The sequence below is a fragment of the Pezoporus flaviventris genome, unplaced genomic scaffold (genome assembly GCF_033815535.1).
Source record: "Pezoporus flaviventris isolate CSIRO_AGI_PZ_B2104156 unplaced genomic scaffold, CSIRO_AGI_Pfla_v1 ptg000079l, whole genome shotgun sequence".
NCBI classification, from domain to species: domain Eukaryota; kingdom Metazoa; phylum Chordata; class Aves; order Psittaciformes; family Psittacidae; genus Pezoporus; species Pezoporus flaviventris.
Genome location: NW_026892627.1, coordinates 6,917,936 through 6,941,147, shown reverse-complemented (window position 1 = coordinate 6,941,147; position 23,212 = coordinate 6,917,936). Strand labels below are relative to the sequence as shown.

At 43.5% G+C, this 23,212-nt stretch overlaps 2 protein-coding genes across 27 annotated transcripts in view; one reads left to right on the top strand and one right to left on the bottom strand.

The window, feature by feature from the left end:
* Window positions 1-5,547, top strand: part of KMT2C (lysine methyltransferase 2C) — a 194,437-nt gene extending 188,890 nt beyond the window's left edge. For 19 of the 20 annotated variants that reach the window (XM_061474341.1, XM_061474354.1, XM_061474359.1 and 16 more), the window contains 6 exons: window positions 145-287; window positions 552-720; window positions 1,956-2,072; window positions 2,642-2,715; window positions 3,111-3,219; window positions 3,465-5,547. In XM_061474341.1, the coding sequence (XP_061330325.1) occupies window positions 145-287; window positions 552-720; window positions 1,956-2,072; window positions 2,642-2,715; window positions 3,111-3,219; window positions 3,465-3,557 (705 nt within the window). In that variant the 3' untranslated portion in view covers window positions 3,558-5,547. The remainder of the gene's footprint in view (window positions 1-144; window positions 288-551; window positions 721-1,955; window positions 2,073-2,641; window positions 2,716-3,110; window positions 3,220-3,464) is intronic. The other variant, XM_061474347.1, reaches the window with a different exon arrangement.
* Window positions 5,548-8,172: 2,625 nt separating this feature from the next.
* GALNT11 (polypeptide N-acetylgalactosaminyltransferase 11) overlaps window positions 8,173-23,212 on the bottom strand; it is a 49,981-nt gene continuing 34,941 nt past the window's right edge. For 6 of the 7 annotated variants that reach the window (XM_061474560.1, XM_061474558.1, XM_061474562.1 and 3 more), the window contains exons 9-12: window positions 22,725-22,943; window positions 20,059-20,163; window positions 10,707-10,844; window positions 8,173-8,950 (exon numbers count right to left, since the gene is read on the bottom strand). In XM_061474560.1, coding sequence (XP_061330544.1) covers window positions 8,819-8,950; window positions 10,707-10,844; window positions 20,059-20,163; window positions 22,725-22,943 — 594 coding nt within the window. In that variant the 3' untranslated portion in view covers window positions 8,173-8,818. Of the gene's footprint in view, window positions 8,951-10,706; window positions 10,845-18,327; window positions 19,471-20,058; window positions 20,164-22,724; window positions 22,944-23,212 lie in introns of those variants that run through there. The other variant, XM_061474564.1, reaches the window with a different exon arrangement.

Genomic DNA, 23,212 nt, shown 5'->3' with positions numbered 1-23,212 from the left:
GTTCTTGCTGGATCACCCCCAGTTGTTGGATATACATGTGAGAAGGGGAACAGGAAGAAGCATGTGGTAAAGTAACTAATTGGTTACATACAATTAACATATAACTACTTGGATTTCTTTTCTTCTTGTCTGTTTTTTTTGCAGCTGCCAGGGGTTGAGGCCTGTGAGAACTACACTTTCCGCTATGGCCGAAACCCCTTAATGGAGCTTCCTCTTGCTATCAACCCCACGGGCTGTGCCCGTGCCGAGCCTAAAATGAGTACCCATGTCAAGAGGTTTGTGTTAAGGTATTTTGTTTTAATTTCACATAGTACAGCCCAGGGTTTATAGGCTGCTTAGGGTTATTTGTGCTTTCGTCTGCTGCTTACAAACCCTGTCGTCCTTGGCTGTGTATGTGCATGCCCAAATCCGAGGAATTGCTTTGTCGTCTACGCTAGCTGGCTTTAAGTGTCTGTATGTCTAAAAGAATTTTTGATGGGGTTTGTGGCTCTTTTCAGAGGTATCTTCAGTTTTTCTTGTATTCTTTCCCATTACATGCCCAACTCCTCCAGGCCTCACACCTTGAACAGCACCAGCACATCAAAGTCCTTTCAGAGCACAGTCACGGGAGAACTGAATGCGCCTTACAGTAAGCAGTTTGTCCATTCCAAGTCCTCTCAGTACCGCAAAATGAAAACGGAATGGAAGTCCAATGTATATCTGGCTCGCTCTCGTATTCAGGTCAGTTCTGTTTCAGATGTGTATTAAAATGAAGTATTTTTAATTTAGAACTATTTTCTATATTTTTTTCTATTTCTTTCTATATAAACATTTATATGAAATTTATATTAAATAATGGAAACTAAATATATTAGGAAAATCTTTCAAGTCTTATCCCCAAATCAGCGATTTTTTATGTGGCAAATCACTTCTGTAGATTTATCTTCAGTATGATTTTTTTCTGATTATTGTGAACATCTTAAAAAATTCATTTGTTTGTTATAAAATCACAGAATGGTTTGGTTTGGAAGGGACCTTAAAGCTCATCCAGTTCCAACCCCCCTTCCACAGGACCAGGTTACCCAAAGCCTCCTCCAACCTGGCCTCGAACACTGCCAGGGATGGGGCAGCCACAGCTTCTCTGGGCAACCTGTGCCAGAGTCTCACCACCCTCACAGAAAAGAACTTCTTTTTGTAATACCTAATCTAAATCTACTCTCTTTCAGTTTAAAGCTGTACATACCCTTGTAAAAAGCCCCTCTGCAGATATCTTGTTGGCCCGTTTAGGCACTGGAAGCTGCTCTAAGGTCTCCCCAGAGCCTTCTCTTCTCCAGGCTGAACAAGCCCAGCTCTTTCAGCCTGTCTTCAAGTTCCTTTCAAGTTTTGGGAGGCATATTTCTCAAAAACGTAGTAAAACGTAATAAAAACACACACACAGCTGGAGCTTGACACACTCAGACCAAGCTGAGTAAAGTGGTGCGAGGCCAGCAGGAGGAGTTCAATGCTTGTTCGCGTTCATAATACTAAGAAATCCGTTGTTTCGTGTAATTCTGGTGGTGCTTTGTTCCACAGACTGTTTGGCAAAAGCTCTGTAATTAATCTCACTGTGTATGAACAGAGTTGTTGTTTATTTTAGGTTGGATTTAATTGTGCTGCTGCGTTCCTATTAAATCTCTCTGGTCTAGTAAGGCCCACTTGGTTTTTCAGTGAATTCCTAATAATTACAAAGCCAGGTGCCAGAGGTGCAAAAGAAGGTTCCTCACCTAGACACAAGCCAAGTACGTTTTCTTGCATAGTAACAGTGTAACGTGGAGCTGGGTCCTAAGTCTCGGCAGTCACATACACCATACACGCTGCTTCACTCCTCCTGGATTGCTCAGTTTTCATGGGATGCTCTGCAGGAACAGCTGTGGGGCAGTGAGGAATGCAGTGTAACTGTCAATAGAGAATTCTAAATCCTGATGTATTTTTTGCAGGGCCTGGGCTTATATGCTGCTAGAGACATTGAAAAGCACACTATGGTCATTGAATATATCGGAACTATTATACGGAATGAGGTAGCAAACAGGAAGGAGAAGCTTTATGAATCTCAGGTATGGCTGCTGCTTGGTCGCTGTTCCTTTCCCCTTTCAAACGTATGTACAACACAACAAATGCTTTTTTTGCTGTTTGAATTCAGGTCCTTTCATTTGCTTTCTGCTGTACTATAAATGCAATAGGCTAGAAATATAACCAGTCTACAGTGTTTCTTATCAGATCAGAGTATTTAAGTGTTAAATAGCTCTCACAGTGCCCTGGGCAGATAGGCAATATACGTCCCCTGTCCTGGGGGACAGAGAACTTCTTTAAGTTGAAAGCAACTTCCTTTGTAACTCTGGGGTATTGTAACAGTACACAGTTGTGAAGCACTTTAAGATCCCAAGTGAAAGGCAGTACAGAAGCTGCTAGGGAAATGAGATTTATGTGTGTTCCCCTTCCATTCCCTCACATCCCGGTGAGGGGAAGGGCAGTGTGTGGCTCACTGTTCCCTCATGTGCCAGTGGCAGAGTTTGATCCTGAACACAGGGGGACACAGGAGCTGATCCACGCTGCTGCTTCTGTTTAATCACTGGGAATTAAGTGAAAACCTTAAGAGAGTGTTTTTCCCCATCCTGTCTTCCAGAACCGTGGCGTGTACATGTTCCGCATTGACAACGACCATGTCATCGATGCGACCCTGACAGGCGGTCCCGCGAGGTGGGTGGCTCTGAGGAGATCTGACCCTGCTTGGGGGGATGATCTACATTCCCTGGGCTGGGGCTGGGTGTGAGGGAGTCACGCTTATGGTTCTCTCAGTGGTTTTTATTCTCTGAGCTGGTACATTCAGTCGTTGGACTGTTCCACTGGCATCATTAGCTTTTTGATTTGATTATGGTTCATGGCAGCTATGAAGAAGGAATTGAGTATTTTCTTTTTAATGCTTCACTTTTCTGACATTTTCTAGGTACAGAATCATGTAGAGAGTAATACAATTATATCTGGACAGTCAGTGCATCCTGAAACTAAATAAAGTCATCCTGAGGATTTGTTTAGATTTGCCTCAGGAGATACATTTCCTTAAAAGGTTACTCTTCTTCCAACTGTTTGCACAGGTACATCAACCACTCGTGTGCACCGAACTGCGTGGCCGAGGTGGTGACTTTTGAGAGAGGACACAAAATTATCATCAGCTCCAGCAGGAGAATCCAGAAGGGGGAGGAGGTAGGGCGCTCTTCTTAGGTTTTACTCACCTCTTGCTACTTGCATTGCTCTCTGATACTGTGTGATTTCTACAGGTAGTGGCCCTGCTTGTTTGTGCCGGGGTGGGAGAGTGGTGTTCCCCTCCTTGCCCTTTTCCCTTTCCAGTCTTGCCTCAGCAGTATTTTGGTGTTTAACTTGGAGGTACCACGCAAGGTAGGACAGATCCTGGGCATTCCATAACCGTTCTTCCCTCCATCTGCTTCCAGCTTTGCTATGACTACAAGTTTGATTTTGAAGATGACCAGCACAAGATTCCATGTCACTGTGGAGCTGTAAACTGCCGAAAGTGGATGAACTAGAATGCATTCCTTGCTGTCTTTGAGGGCTGCTTGTCCCTAGGAAGAAGTGATTCACAGTTTGATTTTGTCGACGGAAAATTGTTGCCTTTTTGAAGGGGAAAAGAAGAAACAAAGAAAATCACTTCTGGAAGTACAGCTTTCTACTCGTGTGCTTAACAAGAAAAAAGAGCGCAACCACCCAGCAAGCACCAGAAGCAGCCGGCAAAACGCGAAGCCAACTTTCCAGCCATGGGGAGGTGAGACTGAGTTAACAGAATGGTCCAGCACTTTTGTTTTTGAGCTCACTAAGGAGAAACTGATGAACTTGGGCAAAGAACCGAGGGCTGACCTGCGGGACTGCAGGTGGGCATCTATGAATGTAAGACTGAAATCACCAGCGAAAGGGAGAAGTCCAAAGTGCTGGCCACAGCCTTATTTGATAAAGGGGCAGGCCCTCTGATTAAAGAAAAATTTTAAATAAAAGTAGACACCACTGAACAAGGAATGTACTGAAACGACTTCCTTAGGGATAGAGCTAAGGGAAAAAAATAACTTGCACTAAAATACATTTAAATACTTGATTCCATGAGTCAGTTTATTGTAGTTTTTGATTTCTGTAAAATAAGAGAACCTTTTTGTATTTATTATTGAATAAGTGAATGAAGCTATTTTTAAAAAGAAAGTTAGAAGAAAGCCAAGCTGCTGCTGTTACCTGCAGAACTAACACACCCTGTTACGTTGTTCCTTTGTACACACCTGTAAATAGTTTGAGAGGAAAAAGAAAAAAAAGAAAAAAATACATTATAAAACCTAGTTCTTGACCAAATGCTACCAGACGCTGCGGCAGTTGGGTGCTGATAACACGCCGTCAATAGGGATGTTACAATATGATCTCCCGGAGGCGCGCAACGGGATAACCAAAATCTCCGTTTAAAACGAGAGGGGTTTTTATGTTTCAAGCAGTCTCAGCTGGGGTCTTGGAGACCTTTTTTTAAGTCAACCTTAAAGCCTGGTAAGGGCGTGTGTACAGTAAACCTGGGGCTTTTGTAGATGGTTGGGGACTTTAGATTAATTTTATTTGTATTATATTGTTGCATCCCTATTTCTTAAGTCAGGTTTTTTTGTGCTTACAATTTGTGATAACTGTGAATAACTGCTAAAACCACCCAAAAGAGAGGCTGGACTTTGTTTTTTTTTTTTCCTTCAGCAAAAGTAGTCAAGATCAGGGGGGACTGTTCAGCCTACCTTAAATCATGGGAACGGCTTAGAATCATGTAGTCGGAGCTTAACTCCGACCCGCCGACAGCCTTCTTAACAGGAAAACGAGGACAAAACCCGCGATGTAACGTGCTTGCAGCTGCAGGACTCTGGCAATAGGGGTTTGGAAACTGTAATTTAAAGATGTGTTTGTATGGATTGGTTTTTGTTTACATTTCTTTCAAAAAAAAACAAGAAAAAAAACACAAAAAAAAATTGAAACACATTGTTTTGTGTTTGCTTGTAGAAATTAATCAGCATTTGGAACCAGGTTAGCTTCTTATTTTGTACTTCAGATTCTGGTACTGACACTTCACAGCCTAAATAAATAGAGAAAGAAAAAAATGAAGTTCTTTTTTTTGTGTGTGCACAATGAAAGTGGACTGTAAACTGTTGGTATATTCAGTCATACAGTTCTGACCTTGTAATGTATATGGCATGATGTATTTTTATCTTACAGAATAAATCAATTGTATATATTTTTCTCTTGATAAATAGCTGTATGAAATTGTTTCTTGAATATTTTTCTTCTCTTGTACAATATTCCAACATCCTACCAGTATTTGTCCTACAGTTTTTTTCTGTTCTGTATAATAGTATCTAATGTTGGCAAAAAAAAAAACACACGAAAAAACAACTCAAAAAAAAAAACAACAGAATTTTTTGAAGCATACAGAGTGTTATGGGTTTTGGAATTTGTGGAAACAGATTTAGAAGATCAGCATTTACAAATAAAAATATTTTACATCTATAAGGTACATCCTCCTGGTTTTATTCTGAGCGGTCTCTTCTCCAGTTCTGTCAGGATTTCAGTGCATTCAGCACTTGCGGTCCCCATGGCTGTAGCACAACCCACACATTCTGCTGCCAGGTCCTGAGCATTCCCAGCCGCCATTCCCAGTGCTCGGGTCTTTCCCAGAAAATCAGCCAAAGGTGCAGGAAAAAAGAGTTAATGGGGTGTCCTGCTGCTGCTGGTTTGGGCTGCGGTGGAGTTGGTTTTCTCCACAGTAGCTCATGCAAGCTGTGAGTTGGACTGGGGCTGGAATCAGCACTGACAGCTGGTGGGAGCCTGCAAGAAAGCTGGAGAGGGACTTTTTACAACTGGACAAGGGGAATGGCTTTAAACTGACAGGGGGGACATTTAGATTAGATATTAGGAAGTTCTTCCCTGTGAGGGTGGTGAGGCCCTGGCACAGGTTGCCCAGAGAAGCTGTGGCTGCCCCATCCCTGGCAGTGTTCAAGGCCAGGTTGGATGGGGTTTGAGCAACCTGGTCTAGTGGAAGGTGTCCCTGCCTGTGGCAGGGGGGTGGAACTGGATGAGCTTTAAGGTCCCTTCCAACCCAAACCATTCTGTGATTCTGTGGTGTTTTCCTTTCATGCTTCGTATTTAGCCCAGTTCCTGAGGGTCACCTGTGAGCAATCAGTCACTTAACTCAGAGAAGAAAACAGTTTCCACCTCTGCCCAGGCAGGGCCCAGCTGTGAGCAGGGAACTGACATGGGCCTGGGTGTACACAGAACAGATTTATAACCCTCCCTCCCTTGTGCACATTCTGTGTGCGATGACCTGGCTGTGCAGCTGCAGCACTGAACAGACGCAGCTGTGGCTACACCCACTCACTGCAGAAACTACCATCATCTAAACCACCATCATCGCCTCAGTCTGCTCCTGGAAACTGGCACCCCAGGGCACAGCAGCAGCTGGGAGCCGAGCCCCACAGAGTCTGGCTGCAGCATTTGCAGTGCTGCAGACATGGGTAGTGCCAATTTTCAAACGATCAAGGTGTGTTATATAGACAAGAATGAGGTAGGATATTTATCTCTTCATCTGCAGCTGAGTTCACCAATTCTGTATTTGTGTCTGTTGCTGCATGCTTCAAGACCACATGTACCGAGCCAATTTTGACAGCCTCCAACACACCGCCTCCAGCTTCCCTCGCCAGGACCAAAAGTTCCCATCAAAAATTCTCAGTGGCAACAGACTCGGGCCATAAACAAAGCCAAAGCTTCTGCTCTGCCTCTTTGAGGAGGTGTTTGGCTGTTGACTTTACATCATTTTTTAAAAGACAACATAAAGGCCATGCCAAACAAGGCAGAGCAAGGCTGCTGCCCAAACGGTCTGACAACCAAAACCCATGTCACACCTTCCAGAGAGGCTGGCACAGCTGGGAGCAGCCCTCCAGCACTAGTGACTGCCTCACACTGACTTGCAGAAGCAGCCAGGGTTAATTGGGTGTTTCGGAAGCTGCAGCCCATCCTTTCACCACCACCAAGGGCTGGGATTGATTCCAGGCAGAGCAACCACCCCAGGCATAGCCTGAGGAAGCAGGTACTGGTTAAGGACAGGAAGCACAGCCCTGCTCCTGAGCTGTCAGCGCACTGTGCCACCTGGTTTTACACTGCCCTGGAAGTGCTGAACTGGAGGCCACTGTGAGCCAACACCCAGGAAGTCCATTCCAGCCCCACGCTGCCCTGCAACAGCAATTTGGGAACTGATCTGAAGACTCTGGGTGCCCCTCCAAGGGCCACCGGACACAGCCAGGCACAGCACAAGGCCCCAGATGAGGCACAGCTGCTGGAAGGGGCCAGGGTTGTTTAAGAGACTCGTGGTAGGAAAGAACTCAACTGGTGCCTAACCAAATTATTCCCACTGTAATGCTTTATGTGAAAGAACCTCCACTTCAGCCTATTGTTCTGGTTTACCATTAAACCCAGCCTACCTGGTTCCTCCCTGCTTCCAGCATTGATGGACCAGTGCAGTGGCAGGAGGGACGGCTCCTACCTGCTCTCCTCACAGGTGACAGCCCTGGCAGGAGCTGAAGGACCAAGCACCATCTGTCACACGAGAATCGCACCTCTCTGCAGGAAGACGTGGCTCTGTAACCACTCCAATGTTACCACTGCTTGCCTCATGCTGCCCAAAACATCAGGAACCAGATGCTGGAGTAGCTGCGCAGCTGGAAAGTGCTTCTGCTGCTCAAGCAAAAGGGTGAGGCTGTCGTGGCACTGGCAGCAGCTGAACACCAGGATGGCTTCTGCGAGAAAGCAGCTCAGTCTGGCAGGATAAACCAGGCCAGCATCGATAGGAAAAAATACGCTGGGTAAGAACAGCTCTTCCCTTCTGCAGCAGCTTCCAGGCACTGAAGGAGCATCCGGGGCTGAGGCAGGAAGTCAAAGAAAGGTAAGGAGTGAAATAAATGAACTGGGGAAGGGAAACAGGGAAGTAGAGAGAAAGAAAAACAAAGAGATAAATCATCATCAAAGCTTCCAAGATGGGACAGAGGGAGAAGGAGCCAGCTGGGAAGAAAAAAGAGTGAAAACATCAGTCTCTTAAATCGGTGCTTTCTGGTCCAAGAGCTACAGAGAGTAAGGCCGTACAGCTTAATAAAAAAATGATGCTTTATTTTAAATGCAGCTACTGTCATGACTCATCAAAATAGACTTTGTAATAGTTACTTTGTTTTAAATAGGAGGTGACGAATGACAGCTACGGGTTTAAACTACATGAAATGTCCTAAAACCGCAAATTAAAGGAACTAAATTTAAATATTACAAATGACAATTATCAGAAGATAAAAGGGAAGAAAAACATTTTCCAGACAAAGCAAAATAACTTGGCCAGTAAAACCATACTAAAAACGTGAATTAATGAGATACTGCGCATGAAATACTCCTTTCTGTCGTTGGCATTTAAAAGCTCCACAAAGCTAAAATCTCACCATTTAAATGACATTGCTCTAATAATTTCTCTTACTGAATAACAGTTCAATAATCCAGGATAATCCAAGGAACCGCTGATAAATTGCACTTCTACGTGGTACTCTGCTGCTGCTGCTGCTCCAGCTGCCAGGGACCATCCAGACCTTCTCCTGCACACTGCTCTTCACAGCAGTGTTCCTATGGGGCCGCCGCAGCGGCTGTGCTGGGTGCAGCTCCTCCTCCCAAAGCCCTCCAGAATGGCCGAGCATCACTGCCGAAGGGGAACCGGGGTCTTGGCTTAACTCTTCCCAACCACATCGTCGCTGCCTCAGCTTTCAAAGTGCCACTGCTGCGGAAGGGACCCATCACAGATGGCCATAGTCACGTACCCTTTGTGGCTAAGTGGATCCACCACCTTCATGCACTGCCCCACGGAGACCTGGTAGAGGCGGTTGTTTTTCTAGAGGAGACAGGCAGACAGATGGGATTTAGTTATTAAAACTTCTGCTCTACTCATCATTGAACTGAAGCTGAAAGGGATGCTTAGTGGGAGGGAGTGCTCCTTCCTGACAGATGAGCCTTTCTGCACCCTCCCTGACATACCCCATAACCACCCCAGCAGTGCCCATGGGCAGCAACCTCCTGCTCTCCTGCATGGAGGGAGCTGATACGCAAGAGAGTCACATGCAGGTCAGCATCAGTACTTACGGACACAAGCAGATGTCCAATGAAGAACATAGCGAGGATATCACAGCACTCCAGAATACCTCTATCTCTGGGTCCTGTGCTGTAACTGGCAGTGCACAGCTGGCCTTTCTCTGCCAAGGAGTCACACACCACCATCACAAGCATCACCTAACAGTTACCTGCACTGAATTTCAATAGCCAGTCTTGTCTGCTAACTCAAGCTGACACGCTCTGAGTAATCTCTTACCAGCAGCAGACTCTTCCAGCTCACCACTGCCACCACCATTTGTAGCTGTGGCACTGCTGGGGCAAACACCAGACATACACAACCCTGGGCTCATGCAGTACCTGCCTCTCTATGTCCAAACCATCCTGGACTGCAATAGCCTTCTTTATTTGACTCCACATAGGAACTTATGCTGCCAATGAGCAGCAAGGTATGAACCCACGACAGTTTATGCAGAGCTGGCCTAGAAGTGCAACAGGTAGTTTGGGCAGTGCCCTTCCTTCTCTTTGTTCAGCGATGTCTGTTCTACACTCACTGCTATGCTTAGGGCATGCGGGGAACAACCTCTGAGTTAAAACCAGGAGCCAAATTTCATGCACATGCAGCACCAGCTCTAAATGATTAAACTAATAAGATGTAATTATAGGGCAGAATCAACTGCAGGAAACCTGCTCTCCCACTACTCCTCTCTGCCCTGTGCTTCTTCCAACATGAAGCAGAAATCACCACAAGGACTCTCCTGTCTCCCAGTCCTGCAAACACAACGCGACAAAGAGCTGTGGAGTGGATTTTGGTGTCTCTGGTACATCCCTGTGAGCCACAGTGGGTGGCTGTGACAAGCAGAAAGAAGGCTAAATGGAGCTGCAGACACATTCCCAAGTTGCAAAGGGGCTGCATGACCCAGAGCTCAGCAGTCCTATTAGGAAATGTGGCCACCACAACCCATGCAGCTTTGGTACAGGCTGCTTAGACTGTGGGCTGGGCCTAGTACAGTACAATTGACTTGGTACATCTGAGGTTTAGTCATAATTAAACTTGAATCTGCTGTCCTGTTAGTGCTATTGTCATGAGGGGCCCAGAGCACAAGTCTGATGAGGAGCAGCTGAGGGAACTGGGGTGGGTTAGCCTGGAGAAAAGGAGGCTTAAGGGATCACTCTCTACAACTACCTGAAAGGAGGATGGAGCGAGGAGGTGGATGGTCTCTTCTCCCAAGTAACAAGAGATAGGACAAGGGGAAATGGCCTCAAGTGGCACCAGGGGAAGTTTAGGTTGGATATTAGGAAAAATTTCTTCACTGAAAGGGCTGTCAAGCACTGGAACGGGCTGCCCAGGGAAGGAGCTGAGTCACCATTTAAAGGGTGTATACAAGTGGCACTTAGTGACATGGTTTAATGGTGGAATTGGCAGTGCTAGGTTAATGGTTGGACTCAATGATCTAAAAGGTCTTTTCTAATCTAAATGATTTTGTGATTCCATGATCAGTTACAAGCAGCGTGCTCTGTGCCAGCCATACTCCACTTACCCCAAATGTCCACTGCTGTGAGCCACCAGAGCCATGGCATTTCATGAGACGAGGTGGATCGGACGAGCGAGTTTCCGAAACGTCCAAGCAAAGGAGGTTATTTAAGATCAGCTCATGATCCTCATTGTAAATCCAGACCTGAAAGAGGAAATAGAAATACATTTATGCCAGTGTTTCAAGGCAGGTGCCTTGCATCTTTTGTTCAGCTACAAAGGAGATGCTTTAGCATCTGCACATCAGAGATGTGCCTTGCAACGCTCAATACTCACTGCCTTTTTTCCAGCAACTGAAATGCAGCTGCAGTACTCTATTGCTTTCCCAGCATCACAGAGCATTATCCCATGCATAGGCACTAAAAGGACCAACTGTGATTCTGCCCTGTAACTACCACTGTTAAACTTCAGCAACCCCCAAGTGTTCCCCTTGTGCAGGCAGCTAAACAGGATAATATGACAGGAAGCAGTCAGCTGGCTGCCTGTCCTGGGTTCAGCAGTAGCAGTCATTTTTCTCCTTCCTGGCAGCTGGTGCAGTGCTGTGGTTTTGACTTTTGGCCTGAGAACAGAGCTGATAACAAGGATGTTTTGGTTTGGCCAAGGACTTTGTGAGCCTCATGCTCTGCCAGGGAGGAGGGGAAGCCAGGAGGAAGCAGAGACAGGACACCTGACCCAAACTGAGCAAAGAGGGCCAGGCCCAGGAGGTAACTGGGAGTTACCCAGAGGGGCTGGGGGACTACGGGGCTGGAGGAGGTATTGGTCAGTGCTTGGTCAGGTGGGGGAAGGGGGGGTGAGTTACTGGTCGGCTGATGCTGAGGTGTTGTATTCTCTTCCCTTGTTATTTCCTTTATCATTATTATCATTGGTGGTAGCAGTAGTGATTTGTGTTATACCTTAGTTACTAAACTGTTCTTATCTCAACCCATGGGAGTTGCATTCTTTTCGATTCTCCTCTCTGTCCCCCCAGGAGTAGGGGGAGGGCAAGAAGGGGGGGAGTGAGTGAACGAGCTGCCTGACTGGGTTTAAACCACTACACTGCCTAAACCTTGCTTTGGAGCAAGGCACATCTGGCACAGCTGAAGGCTTAGGGAAGCTGGACAATCAGCGGGGTCTGACTGCAGGAGCTGCTGCTCCTCCCTCAGTGCCCTCAGCTCTGCAAAGACCTGGGCCAAGACCAGTGAGGTGGAGGACCTGGAGGTCTTGTAACCAACAGAAGATTCTGATCCCTGTGCCAGAAAGCAAAGAAATGCAGAACTTCAGTGTGTGCACCTCAAAATACTCTGGATTACACAGCGGCAGGGAAACGGAGAATAGAGCATTCAAAACTGTAACTGCAGTGCAGGGAAGGAACTGACACCAGCTGGCTAAACACCAAACAACTGAATGCCCTGGGGGAGCCTGCATTCACACAGCACCTGGATGTCAAGCAAGCGCTCTCACTCTGCTGCCATTCCCCGACCCAACACTAGGATGGTGTGCACCAACAGCATCCCTGCTCATCTGCCTCACTTGCCAGCATCAACTCCCTTCCCCCAGCTACCTGCCCTGGGAGTAAGAGGGAACTGAGCCCCTCATAACTGTACCAGAGGTACCTGTACCTACAGGCACGCTCAGTTGTTCTGGTGAAATCTTCCTGCAGCCCTGTTGTGATCTCACACAGCTCAGAGCAACAGTAACCATGCCCACTCTGTGATTGTCAACCCTCACTAAATCAGCATGAGTTTCACACTGAGAGTGTAGAATATCAAATTCCAGGCAGAAAAGTGAAGCAAATAAACCAAGCTCTGATTTTTATTAGATTTTATCTGATGAAACTGAGCCCAGCCTTCTGGAGGGAGCTGTGATTCAGGACATCGCCTCAGCTGGACTGCACAACTGAAAAGCATACAGCTCATTAGGACAGTGACTGCTGTAACTCAGTGAAGGCCTCCTCTGATGAAGTGCATGTATCACACTAAAATTTGTCCTAACCTCAGGCATTGTTGTGCCTTCTAACATACTTCTTCTGTTTAAACCCTGTCATGAGAAAGAAAGCATGGCACGAGTGAAGAAGAGGAGAGAATGGAGAAATAACAAGACTTGGCAGACGTTTTATTATTATTACTATTAAATGAAGAATGATGGAGCCAAATCCCCAAACAACAGATGAAACTGGTAAGAATTAAAGACTGCAGTGACACAGGGACCAGACCTTTAATCAAAAGCTCAGGAATGGCAACACAGAACACTGGTGAAAAATCCAGTGTGATACTTCTGCAGAAAGACTTCAACCAGACAGCCAAAATTAAGGTCAAACGAATGATGTGTTCAGTGTAGAAAACAATGTAAGAGGGGAAAAAGGCCCAAATCTGGACACGTCAGGGCTCTAAATTCAGATTAGAGTATCGATATGAAGTTGCAGATATTAACAGATTGAAGCATAAGGAAAGCAAAGGTACCCCACAGGGGTGTTTTGTTATATAACTGCAAGCTTTTGCATACTCCAAAATTTATTAACCGCTTTGCTGCTGAAGAGTGGAAGGATGATGTTTAGCTCTTATCACTGCTCGTGGCAGGCTGTAACAACCCAGGGTATAGGAAGGCAACATCTCCTGGCAGCCAATACACCATCAAAAGTCCATAATGAAAAAGGTGCCTGCCTAGGATTTATACATCAGTTCTGGGGGGCGTCTTATTTTATCCTCCTGTGTGTGTTCTACAATAAATGCCATTTTAAATATTAATTGTATTTAAAACAAACAGGGAACAGATGAGGTGCAGAAATTTTCATTCTGCATCCACTTCCTAACACCTGGGAGAGCATCCCTGTCAGATTTTGGCTTCTGAAAATGGAATTATGCCCAGCTCCCACCACACAGAAAATCAGCACCTTTAACTGCTGTCCCCAACAGACGCATGGTAATGACTGATCTGCTCTACAGACATAAGGAAAATCACTGTTTTCACTGGAGCCAAAGAAAAACACTGGGATGCAATTAGAATACAATGAATTGTTTCTGTTTTCAAATTACCTAAATAGCAGATGTTATGGAAAAACCTCTCTCCATAATGAAATTGAAGAAGTTTGGGGTTAAATAAATTACTTAATTTGATGAATGCTGCAGGATTGGTCTCTTTCTAGAAGCTCTCTTCTCCCTGCCTGTTAACACAGGCAGCAGGATAAGAGGGAAATCTTACCCTGTTGGTGGTGGAAAGGTGCCAAAGGACCCCTTCAATATCAGAGTGCAGTGGCCCATTCAGCTGCTGGCTGACCCTGCCAAGATCCTACACGTCCCCAGAGCACTTAGAGGTCTTCCCCCAAGCAAAGCAGTTCAGACGTGGTAGCGCTCAGATGCCTGCCCAAGTCTCCCACCCATCAGTCACTGCCGTCACCATTGGTCACAGGGGCACAGAGGTCCTGCTTGTGTTTAAGTCACCCAGACCACAGCAACTTTCCCACAGCAGAAATGGGACCCACAGACCTGGGGTAAGCATTCTTATTTCTAGAACACAGCCAGTGCAGGTATCCTTCCAGTCACCTCAAAGAGATGCATAACATGTGCCAGAGAAGGTTTCATGGCCAAAAATAAATAGGAGGAGATACAAACTCTGTTAGCATAAGCATTTTTTTAATGCAGGTGTAGCTTAGGAAGAACTGGATTTTGAATTTAGGCTCCTTCAAAAAGCAGTTCAAACTATTTACAGATTGAAGACTGAGGTTTCCTAGGGCTTCTAGTACCTTCAGGATTATCCTTCACCCCAATAGGACAGCAACAAATCACCCAGCCTGCACCAGGACTGACTGATGACTTCATTAATCTCATCTATGTACAAACAAGCAGGTAGGAACAATTTCTCCTCATACACAGTTAATGAGGAGTTTCAGTGAGGACTACAGCTCAACTCCTTGCAAGGACAGCAGTGTGACGTTGCTGAAGACTGGATAGGGGAGATTTTTGCTCTCTCCTTTTATCAACATTTGGATTTCCTGACTGGTTTCAGGTTGCCACTGTTGATAAAGGAGGCATGCTCTTCACTCCCTCCATAAACCAATATATCCCAGTGATCCCCCGGGATTGTTTTTTATCACAAAGAGATACGGGGCTGTGTTACTGAAGTTCTTTTATTTTTCCCCTGGTGAAACATGGTATTATTCCTACAGTGAGATTACTTAATGTAAACAGGTAACAGCTCGCTGAGGTACTTCAGAGGAAATTCAAGTGAGGAAAGGGCTCAAATGGTGCCTCATCATCCAGAAGGGCGGCACATATCACCATTTCCTCTGGAAAAAACAGAGGTACCCATTAAAGAATTGAGTCCACTGTCAAAACAGACAACTGTGTTAAAACAAAACCTATCACCCAACCAAGGGAAAAACAGTAAATCAAAGGCTCTGTAGTAGGTAGAAAAGGGAAGCTCACTGTTCCTAGAGAATAAACATTTCAAATTACATGAAATAAAGCAGGAAGCATCAGCCTGCCCTTTGGCTTTCAGAGTGCAGTGGAGTGTAGCAAAAGGCATGGCTGGCCAACTGGCAAAGCTGTGTGGATATACACCCCCATTTGGTCTGCAAATTACATTAGCACTAGAGGAATGCACTGAAAATTCTCAGCAAATACAAGACAATAACTACTACTGAAACAGCCCTTTGTGTGAGAGAAAATCCCTGCCGTGAACCATGCCGACAGGAGAAGCATTCCAGTACTTTCATCAGTTACAATCTGTTGCTTGGATTGGCACAACTGTATTGTTCTGTCAGGCAGTTTCTAAAAGAGAAAAATTCAGCTTAAGAGCACAAAAAAGCTGCCTCAGCACTGTGGAAGAGATGTGCCTAGCAATTTGCATCATCCCAACTATTTATATTCAGCTCTTGTTATTATGGATAATGATGACATCAAAGCACCAAGTGACTTGTGAAAATCATCAGAAACCACAAAGTTTGGTGGTCTGTAATCATTATTTTAAGCCATTGCTACCCTGAAAACACAATGTCCCCCTGAAGGCTGTTGCAAAGCAGATGCATGCTTCTGCGTCAGTTTAGTGTGTTGATGATGTTTCGTAATTGTTAGAGGGACCGAAGAATTGTGTTCCTTCAGTAGTTCATGGAAAAGCAACAAGCAGACTTAACTTGGGTGTCCTCACACTCACTGAGTTGTATCAGAAAAGTGAACTAACAGCCATGATCTAGAGGTCTAAGGAGAAAGATCTCGCAGAAGAACTGCGCGTGTGAGCACATCCTTCCAGACTGACTCTTGAACAGTCTGTGAAGTACACATTCTTACATTTATGAAGTGCTGAAAGAACGTTAGCAGAGCTTTTCTGGAATTCCCTGTTCAAATCAGTTATCTCTTAAAGGCCCAGAGCACAGATGCCCTTGTTAGACACTTCAGTACCATCCCCAGCTGGAATGGCAAGCCACATTTTTAAAACTCAATATATTGCTAAGTAAGAGAAAGGTTAAATTATTGAATGGAAGTAAACATACAAAGGAGAGGTTATAACAACACAGAAAGTAAAGTTTAAGGGTCAACCTAGTGTATTTGAAAACAAACCGTTGAAAAAAAACACATTATTTAGTGGACTTGAAGAAATGTTTTGGACAAGGAACTTGGCTTTAACATTTAGAGCAGGGGGAAGGTAGGCACGCACTAGCTACATGACAAACCCAATCTTTTTTTAGCTGTTAGATCACAAACACTCCCACTAGTTAGCCCTGTGTTCGCCACTGTGCTTCATTCCAAAATCTTCCTTTTTAGTGTTTTTTAATGCTTCTCTTCCAAGCCTGTCAGTAACTACATTTCCTCCTCATCCTTTAGGGCAGGATCTAGCCCAAGGCCTGCTTCAGAACCTTTGTCCCCTAATCACCACCTGATTAACCTTGGCATGATGGTGTTGGGCAGAAGCTACACCATAGCTTGTTAGTTCCACTTTTCAGACATCTTCAGTCTTTCATGATGATCCTTCAATATGCTTAAGTATTTTTCAATCATCCTTCAACACCAAAGCTTTTGTCACATGCACTAAGTTGTGCACAGTCTCAGTTTGGTTTCCATAAAGAGGTCAGACACACAAACGAAGTTCAGGAGAGTGTTTCCTTTGGCAATAGTGGCAATTTCTTCACATGACCACTCTTCCAACTACAAAGCTTCTCATTCCATGTTAGTCTTCTGCTTGCAAAATTCACAATCAATTTTTCTCCTTCTTGAGTTATGTTAGATGTCTCTGCACTCACCTTCGTCCTATAAGACCCTGTTCACCTCCTCTACTTGTGTTATTTCTAACTACAAAACCTTCATCACCTATTCCTAAATGTGTTCGGTCACCAGCATTAGCCCCAGATTATTTTTCACAAGAAAATGTCCTGGTTTTCATTCTAATTTAAGGATGAACATTTTATGAGTATTTTCTAGATGCACTACCTTTGTGAGAACCATTTCCTTAATTGCTAATTCCCTAATTCCTATAGCAAAAAGACAAACTGAATGTCACTGTCATGTCAAGTCCTAGAAAACAGGATAGTTTGATGTGCTTGGGTAATTTTTAACTTCACTTAATGATGATCATCTAAGTCAACTTCAACTGAAAGCGTTACCCATAATGGTGATGCAACACAGTTATATAACAGCTGTTACTTCTTTTAAATTGAGAAGTGAGAATTTGAAACCTCTTAGCAGCCATGAAGGCTATAGAAAACATAGCAAACATTAACTAAAGGCAAAACAGATCTGCTTGGGAGGCCAATCGCATGACTTCAGTGAGCCTGGTTTCCTCACACACCCACCTCTCAGCATCAGCTCTCACATGCATGAACCATCTATATTGCACAAAGGGTTATTTTCCAGTTCAGAGATTACGCAGAAGATTATTTTCCAACCAAAAGAACTGCAATCAATGAGTTTTAAGGGAGCCCCATTTTGTCTTCCCAGTTCTTCGCAGTTTTCCCAGGTAGACCGCAACTTGCTCCTTCAATATGTATTTTCCAAGGGAGGGTGTTACCTATTCCAGAGCAAAAGCAGCTTGGAAAGAGATAAGCAGTGATAACTTACTCCTGTACCTCAGAGAAATTCACTGTCATCAAATGAAATCAGGCTCAAGTGATATCAAATTATTTTCACAGAAAGCTGCCACAGGATGCCAAAAGCTTACAGGAGGTCAAAATACAACCACACACTCCTGAAAAGGCAAAATTCTACAGAAATGCCATCTTTGGCTCAGTAAAAAACATTAAACCGTCACAAAAATACTGCTCACAAAGTACAGATTGTCATCTTCCAGAGTAACTCTCTGTGCTGTGTATTAAGCAACACACACTTAACTCGATGCCAGTGGCCATAAGAGAACGGGGTAGCTAGGTACTTGCATTTCACCAGACCCAACACGAGCTTTCTTATCAGGACAAAGGCATAAAACAGATGGTTCTAGAGCAAAAATCAACTGAAAATGCCAATGGGTTGAGTGTTACCACAAACAACAGATAAAAGCCTTCAATACTCAGAAAGTTTCTTGTTATTTTTATAAACTGAAGCTGTTAAATAAGTGTTGTCTTTCTCTACATTGTTCCCATGTAACTATAGCAAGACTGTTCAAGAGGATATGAAAGCAAGCTGGCTGAATGCACTCTTGGGATTCATTAGAACAAAATAAGTCTAGTGGCATAAAACCATAGTGTTGGATAACATACTTGGTTGGAGAACAAAACTGCTGTGAAAGAAGACAGTACAGCCAGGTTTTTTTTATGAGAACTAATTGCTTAATTTACCACTAATAAACTAGAGTCATGCGTAAAGAAGCCAAAGAGCAACAATCCGAGCACTAAGTTGTCTTTCCCAATACCAAAAGGCTAACTGAAGTTTCTGTTTCCAGAAGGAAAGAGAAACAGAAAAAGGTTTTGATAAGGAAAAACAACAGACTTTCTCCTCCAGCCACGTGCAGTTGACTATTAAAATATGGCAGGAAGGAGGAGGGAAACAGTAACTATGAGGATCCATCTGTTCTTACTGTGGACATCATCCACAGGCAGTTATTTTTGCTCTCTCACTCTTCACAGACTGAATGGCTCAGAAGGCAGCACAGCACCTTTGGCACTGCAAATGTAGAGTCACTGGTGCCAATCAGTTACTATTACATTTACACAGTCTGTACATTTACAAGACTTGCTGTCTTTCTTCCAGCTAATGGAAGAGATCACATAAGAAAACTCATTCCCATTCCAACTTAAATTCATCCACCTTTTACACAAGGACCTAAAATTTGGTCATAACAATGATTACTCAGTATTCCAGAGGCAAAGCAAAGGGATGTATTGCTTCATCCTGCTTAAGTGACAATTGGAGACCATGTGTCTAGTGCCAATCACACTTACCCAGACACCGGCTAACACCCCTCATGCCATCTCCTTCTGTCACATTCAACTGGTGAGGCCACAGATAGGAGGCAGAAAGTCCCATGAGTTGATAAAGCACACAACTTCTTGTTTGGGATTATCATAAAGCATCCTGCTTCTACTGCTGCACTTTCCATACCCTGAAAACTACTGCCCATTTCATAAAGTACCTAATTAGTCTAGCACAACCTACCTTTGGTAAAGCTATGCTGCATTATATCCTATACTCCATTTATTTTGTGTCTTTATTTTTCTCTTTAGATATGATATAGCTTTTAAACCTGGGTCCCATAGGCTCCTAAATCATAATGTTCTCAATATAGTTCTTAGCTAGGTAAAAGCTTTATGGCATTAGGTGAAGATCTTTCTACCCTGGAGACTGTTTATCGAACTCCAGAACTTCTGTTGCCTGAAGAATAGAGATGGAATACCAAAGGCTTTATACAGTAATACAAAAACTCTCATTAGAATTTTCACATCCATCCCCAATTAATCCCCAGATCAGCAATTCACCCGAAGCCAAAGAATTTTCTAAATTCCTTAGATTTCCTTCTATTTAATGATGATAACATATCATTAATTCACCCCAAACTACAGCCAATCCAGCAGCAGAGGACTAGTTGTACAACACACAAAGAACAGCAAGCCAGGAAAAGGCTGCCTTGAATCCCAGTATGAGGAACTGACTGAAGAGTTTCTACAGATTCTGAAGTGTTAATCAGTGGATTATGATCCTGTCAGAAGCCACTTAAGGACAGTCTCAGCCACATACTGAGATTCATGCTATAAAGAGATTATAACATCCAACACTCAGCCTTAGTAGGGTACAGAACAGTAAGCTCCACAGACACCTCGGCCAGCCTTGCTGTTTGAATGATACTCTGGCATTAGCCTGCCTGCTCATAAGATGTTGTACTAAGGCATTTTGTCAACAGGAAAACGTATTAGCAATTTTCAAGATGTGAATCACTATTCAGTACAATTAGGAATCTCATACCTGGTTTTGATCGTTGTAGTCACATTCCCGAACCACTACCAGGCCTCCTTTCTGACTTGGGTGGCCCTGCGCGACCAGGCATTTGTTGGTTTGAAGGTGATACAGCTATGAAAGGAAAACAGTTTGACGGATGCAGTAAACAAATAATGTCACAAACCAAAAGGAACATATGGTAATGCTTTGGAAGCCCTAGAAGTTAGTGTGCTCACAAAAAATCCCCACCAAAAACCAAAACCAACTCACAATTACATCAAGATTTCTCTCTCTATGGTACAAGTGCTCAGCACATGCTGGTCATGCTCTCGACAAATTTCTTTCCCCTCTCCACTCTCCATGAAAGTCACAGGTACCAAATACTCATTAGCTGAGGAATATCAACTGTACTGTGTAAGCTACATTTTACTATGGTTTAGTTTAAATAGAAGTCTCCTCCTAAGGCCTCTCTTCATGAAACACTACCATCTCTTTGAGAAAGGAGAAGGAATTACCTAAATACAAAGTGCACGGGAGTGCCTTTGACAGTCAATGGGTGTGCGCATGTGTGGGAGGTGGCAGAGCCCCAGATCTGGCATCCACATTAAAAATAATTAATTCCAATATGGAACTGAATATAAAGGGAAAAAATAATTTGCTGTGCTGAACTCAAGACCAGGCTGATGCATTAGCTGGCTGCATTTTATTATGAAGACATACATAGCTGTCTTGGCATTTCAACTGATTCTCCCGATTTCTAGAAATCAAAAGCCACTTCCAGTAATGAAAAGAAAGAACTGCTCCACCACATGCTGGTATATAAATTTGAGAGTACAAATACTGAACAATATTCCTCACTAAACCCCATTTCTGGAAATAGCTGTGCCAAGGCACATCAGCCACCTCCTCAAGCGCACCATGTTGCTTCTATTCCATACACACATCTGAAACAAATTATACAAAAGCTTCTAAGTAACATTTCCTCACACCCCAGAGACATCTAGGACAGATCTCGTTTTCATCATTCCTCACTCAACAGAAGGCTTTCAAACCATAAAGCTACATGAGCTTTATATGATTTTTGTCCTTGTTTTTATTGGCCATAATGATCAGCATTTGATAACACTGCTAAAATCTGTCACAGTTTTTGATCATTACAGCTCTTCACAGCTGTCAAACCAGCACTTATCTCTGGCCCAATTAGTTTTTGAAAATAAGCTGAGACTTGGAGTGATTCATCCCAAATCCTAAAGAGTCTGGCATGCAATGGTGACATTGGCTGATCGTTCTGTTCCTTGTAGGCATCTGGAAATAGTTTATACAATCATCAGAGCCAAAGCTGACTCTTATACAATGCCGGGTATAATTCTTGAAACCCAGACAACCAAGCCAAGGAACTCCATTTTTCTGTGTCTTCTCCCCCCTTCTTAAAGGGTACAAAAAGCTTTTTTTCCACATAAAACCATGGGAAATTAATGCTAGGAAGATTTCCCTTTAAGTGTTGTTGAGGGATTCAGAGCCCTCAAGTAGCATCCCCCATGTCAGCAATTCCATAGTTAAACTTCTGCCTGAATGAAAGCAGAAAGCTATTAAAAGTCTGCCATGGGGAATAATAGCATTCAACAACCAGGGGAATCAGCCCATTATATCAGCTTTATTCAGGTAAACTACTCATTTGCCCTAATAAATAACTTTACTGCTTGGCTGGGATCCTATTACAAAAATACTACGCAAATTGTGGATTCTCAGATCCCTGCTTTCAATCAAAAAAATCTAACAATGTCAATAGGTCCTCCAGCCTAAATCTGCTTTGAGGACTGTCAACAGCTACTGCAGCCTGTCTTACCTTGTGGAGAGGGCTACATCACTATTTAATGCTTCCAATTATTGAGCTAGAAGGGAATCTGCTAGCCATAATCTACCTACACTTTAAATGGTGTATTCAAAGGTCTCTCTGAAAGTGATGACCTTGAAAAAGTTGTCTTAGGTTTGAAGTTATCCATTATTTTCAGGAAGCATAACAAGGATGTGTCGGATGAATCTGGCTCTGAAGAGAACAGATGCAACTGTATGTTGCCTTTGTCTGCATACACACCCAAAAACATAGGTGTCAGCGCTAATTTAATGAATTTAATCGTGATTTCCCTCATGAATACACATAAAAATTTCTCTCTTCCACTTTGAAGAAAAAAGGAGCAAAACTCATTATCTAAAAGTCAAGACTAGAAATGCCAGCATCAGTCTCAAATGCAAATGTTCATCTTTGCAGAAAATTATCCAGTAAAAGCAATGAGTTTGGAAACTAATTACATTGTACTCTTATCATAAATCACAGAGCATGAATATCTGAGGCCAAATTTCTCTATCCACATCCACCTTCAGAACCAGCAGCCATGAAAGCACATTCTGAAGACATCAAAACTTCGTAACTCAGAGCTTTGAGGTAAGAAACCTCACTGAAGAGTATCTAGTCTAAAGATGACCTGAGATACAGATCAGAGTGAAACTCATTTGCCCTTCTATAAAGGCACAGATCCTGTTATTTTTCAAGACAGCTTATTGCAAACCTAGAAGTCCATGCTCTATGGAAACAAACTTTTTTTCTTGTATTTGAGCAAGTCTGTCAGAAAGAATCTCAGAATAACAAAAAAAAAAAAACCAGAATTCTGTATTTTTGAGAAAATTTCTCTTACCCTTCCACGCTGGATTATCTTCGGTCGTTTCTGTGCTCTATTAATAAATACTGGCTGCGGAGCTTTGGCATTGGGTCCAGATACTTGCATCTCAGGATAGATGTTATCTAAATACCACTTAAATGACTTGCAGTTCAATCTTTTCCTCAGTTCTATACGGTCAGTAATATTTCCATAGTTCCTCATCCTTAGCTCAGGCCTCAAAGCAAAATACTGCTCCTGTATTGAAGAGGAACAGGTTGGGGACAAAGGGAGAAGAATTTTCAGGTTATTGATTTCCAACTTTTCCGGTTCATAAAACACCCAAAGTTTCATTTTGTTTTGCTAGTGTTTCACCTGTATCATCTCCAGAAAGACTTCCACAGTGTAATTTTTTCATGTTCTAATTTATGATTATACTTAGAATTGTACCTGTTTAGACAAGGACAGATTAAAATTTCAGCTAAGTATTATGTTCAACTCTAATAAAGAAACAATGGGGACAAACA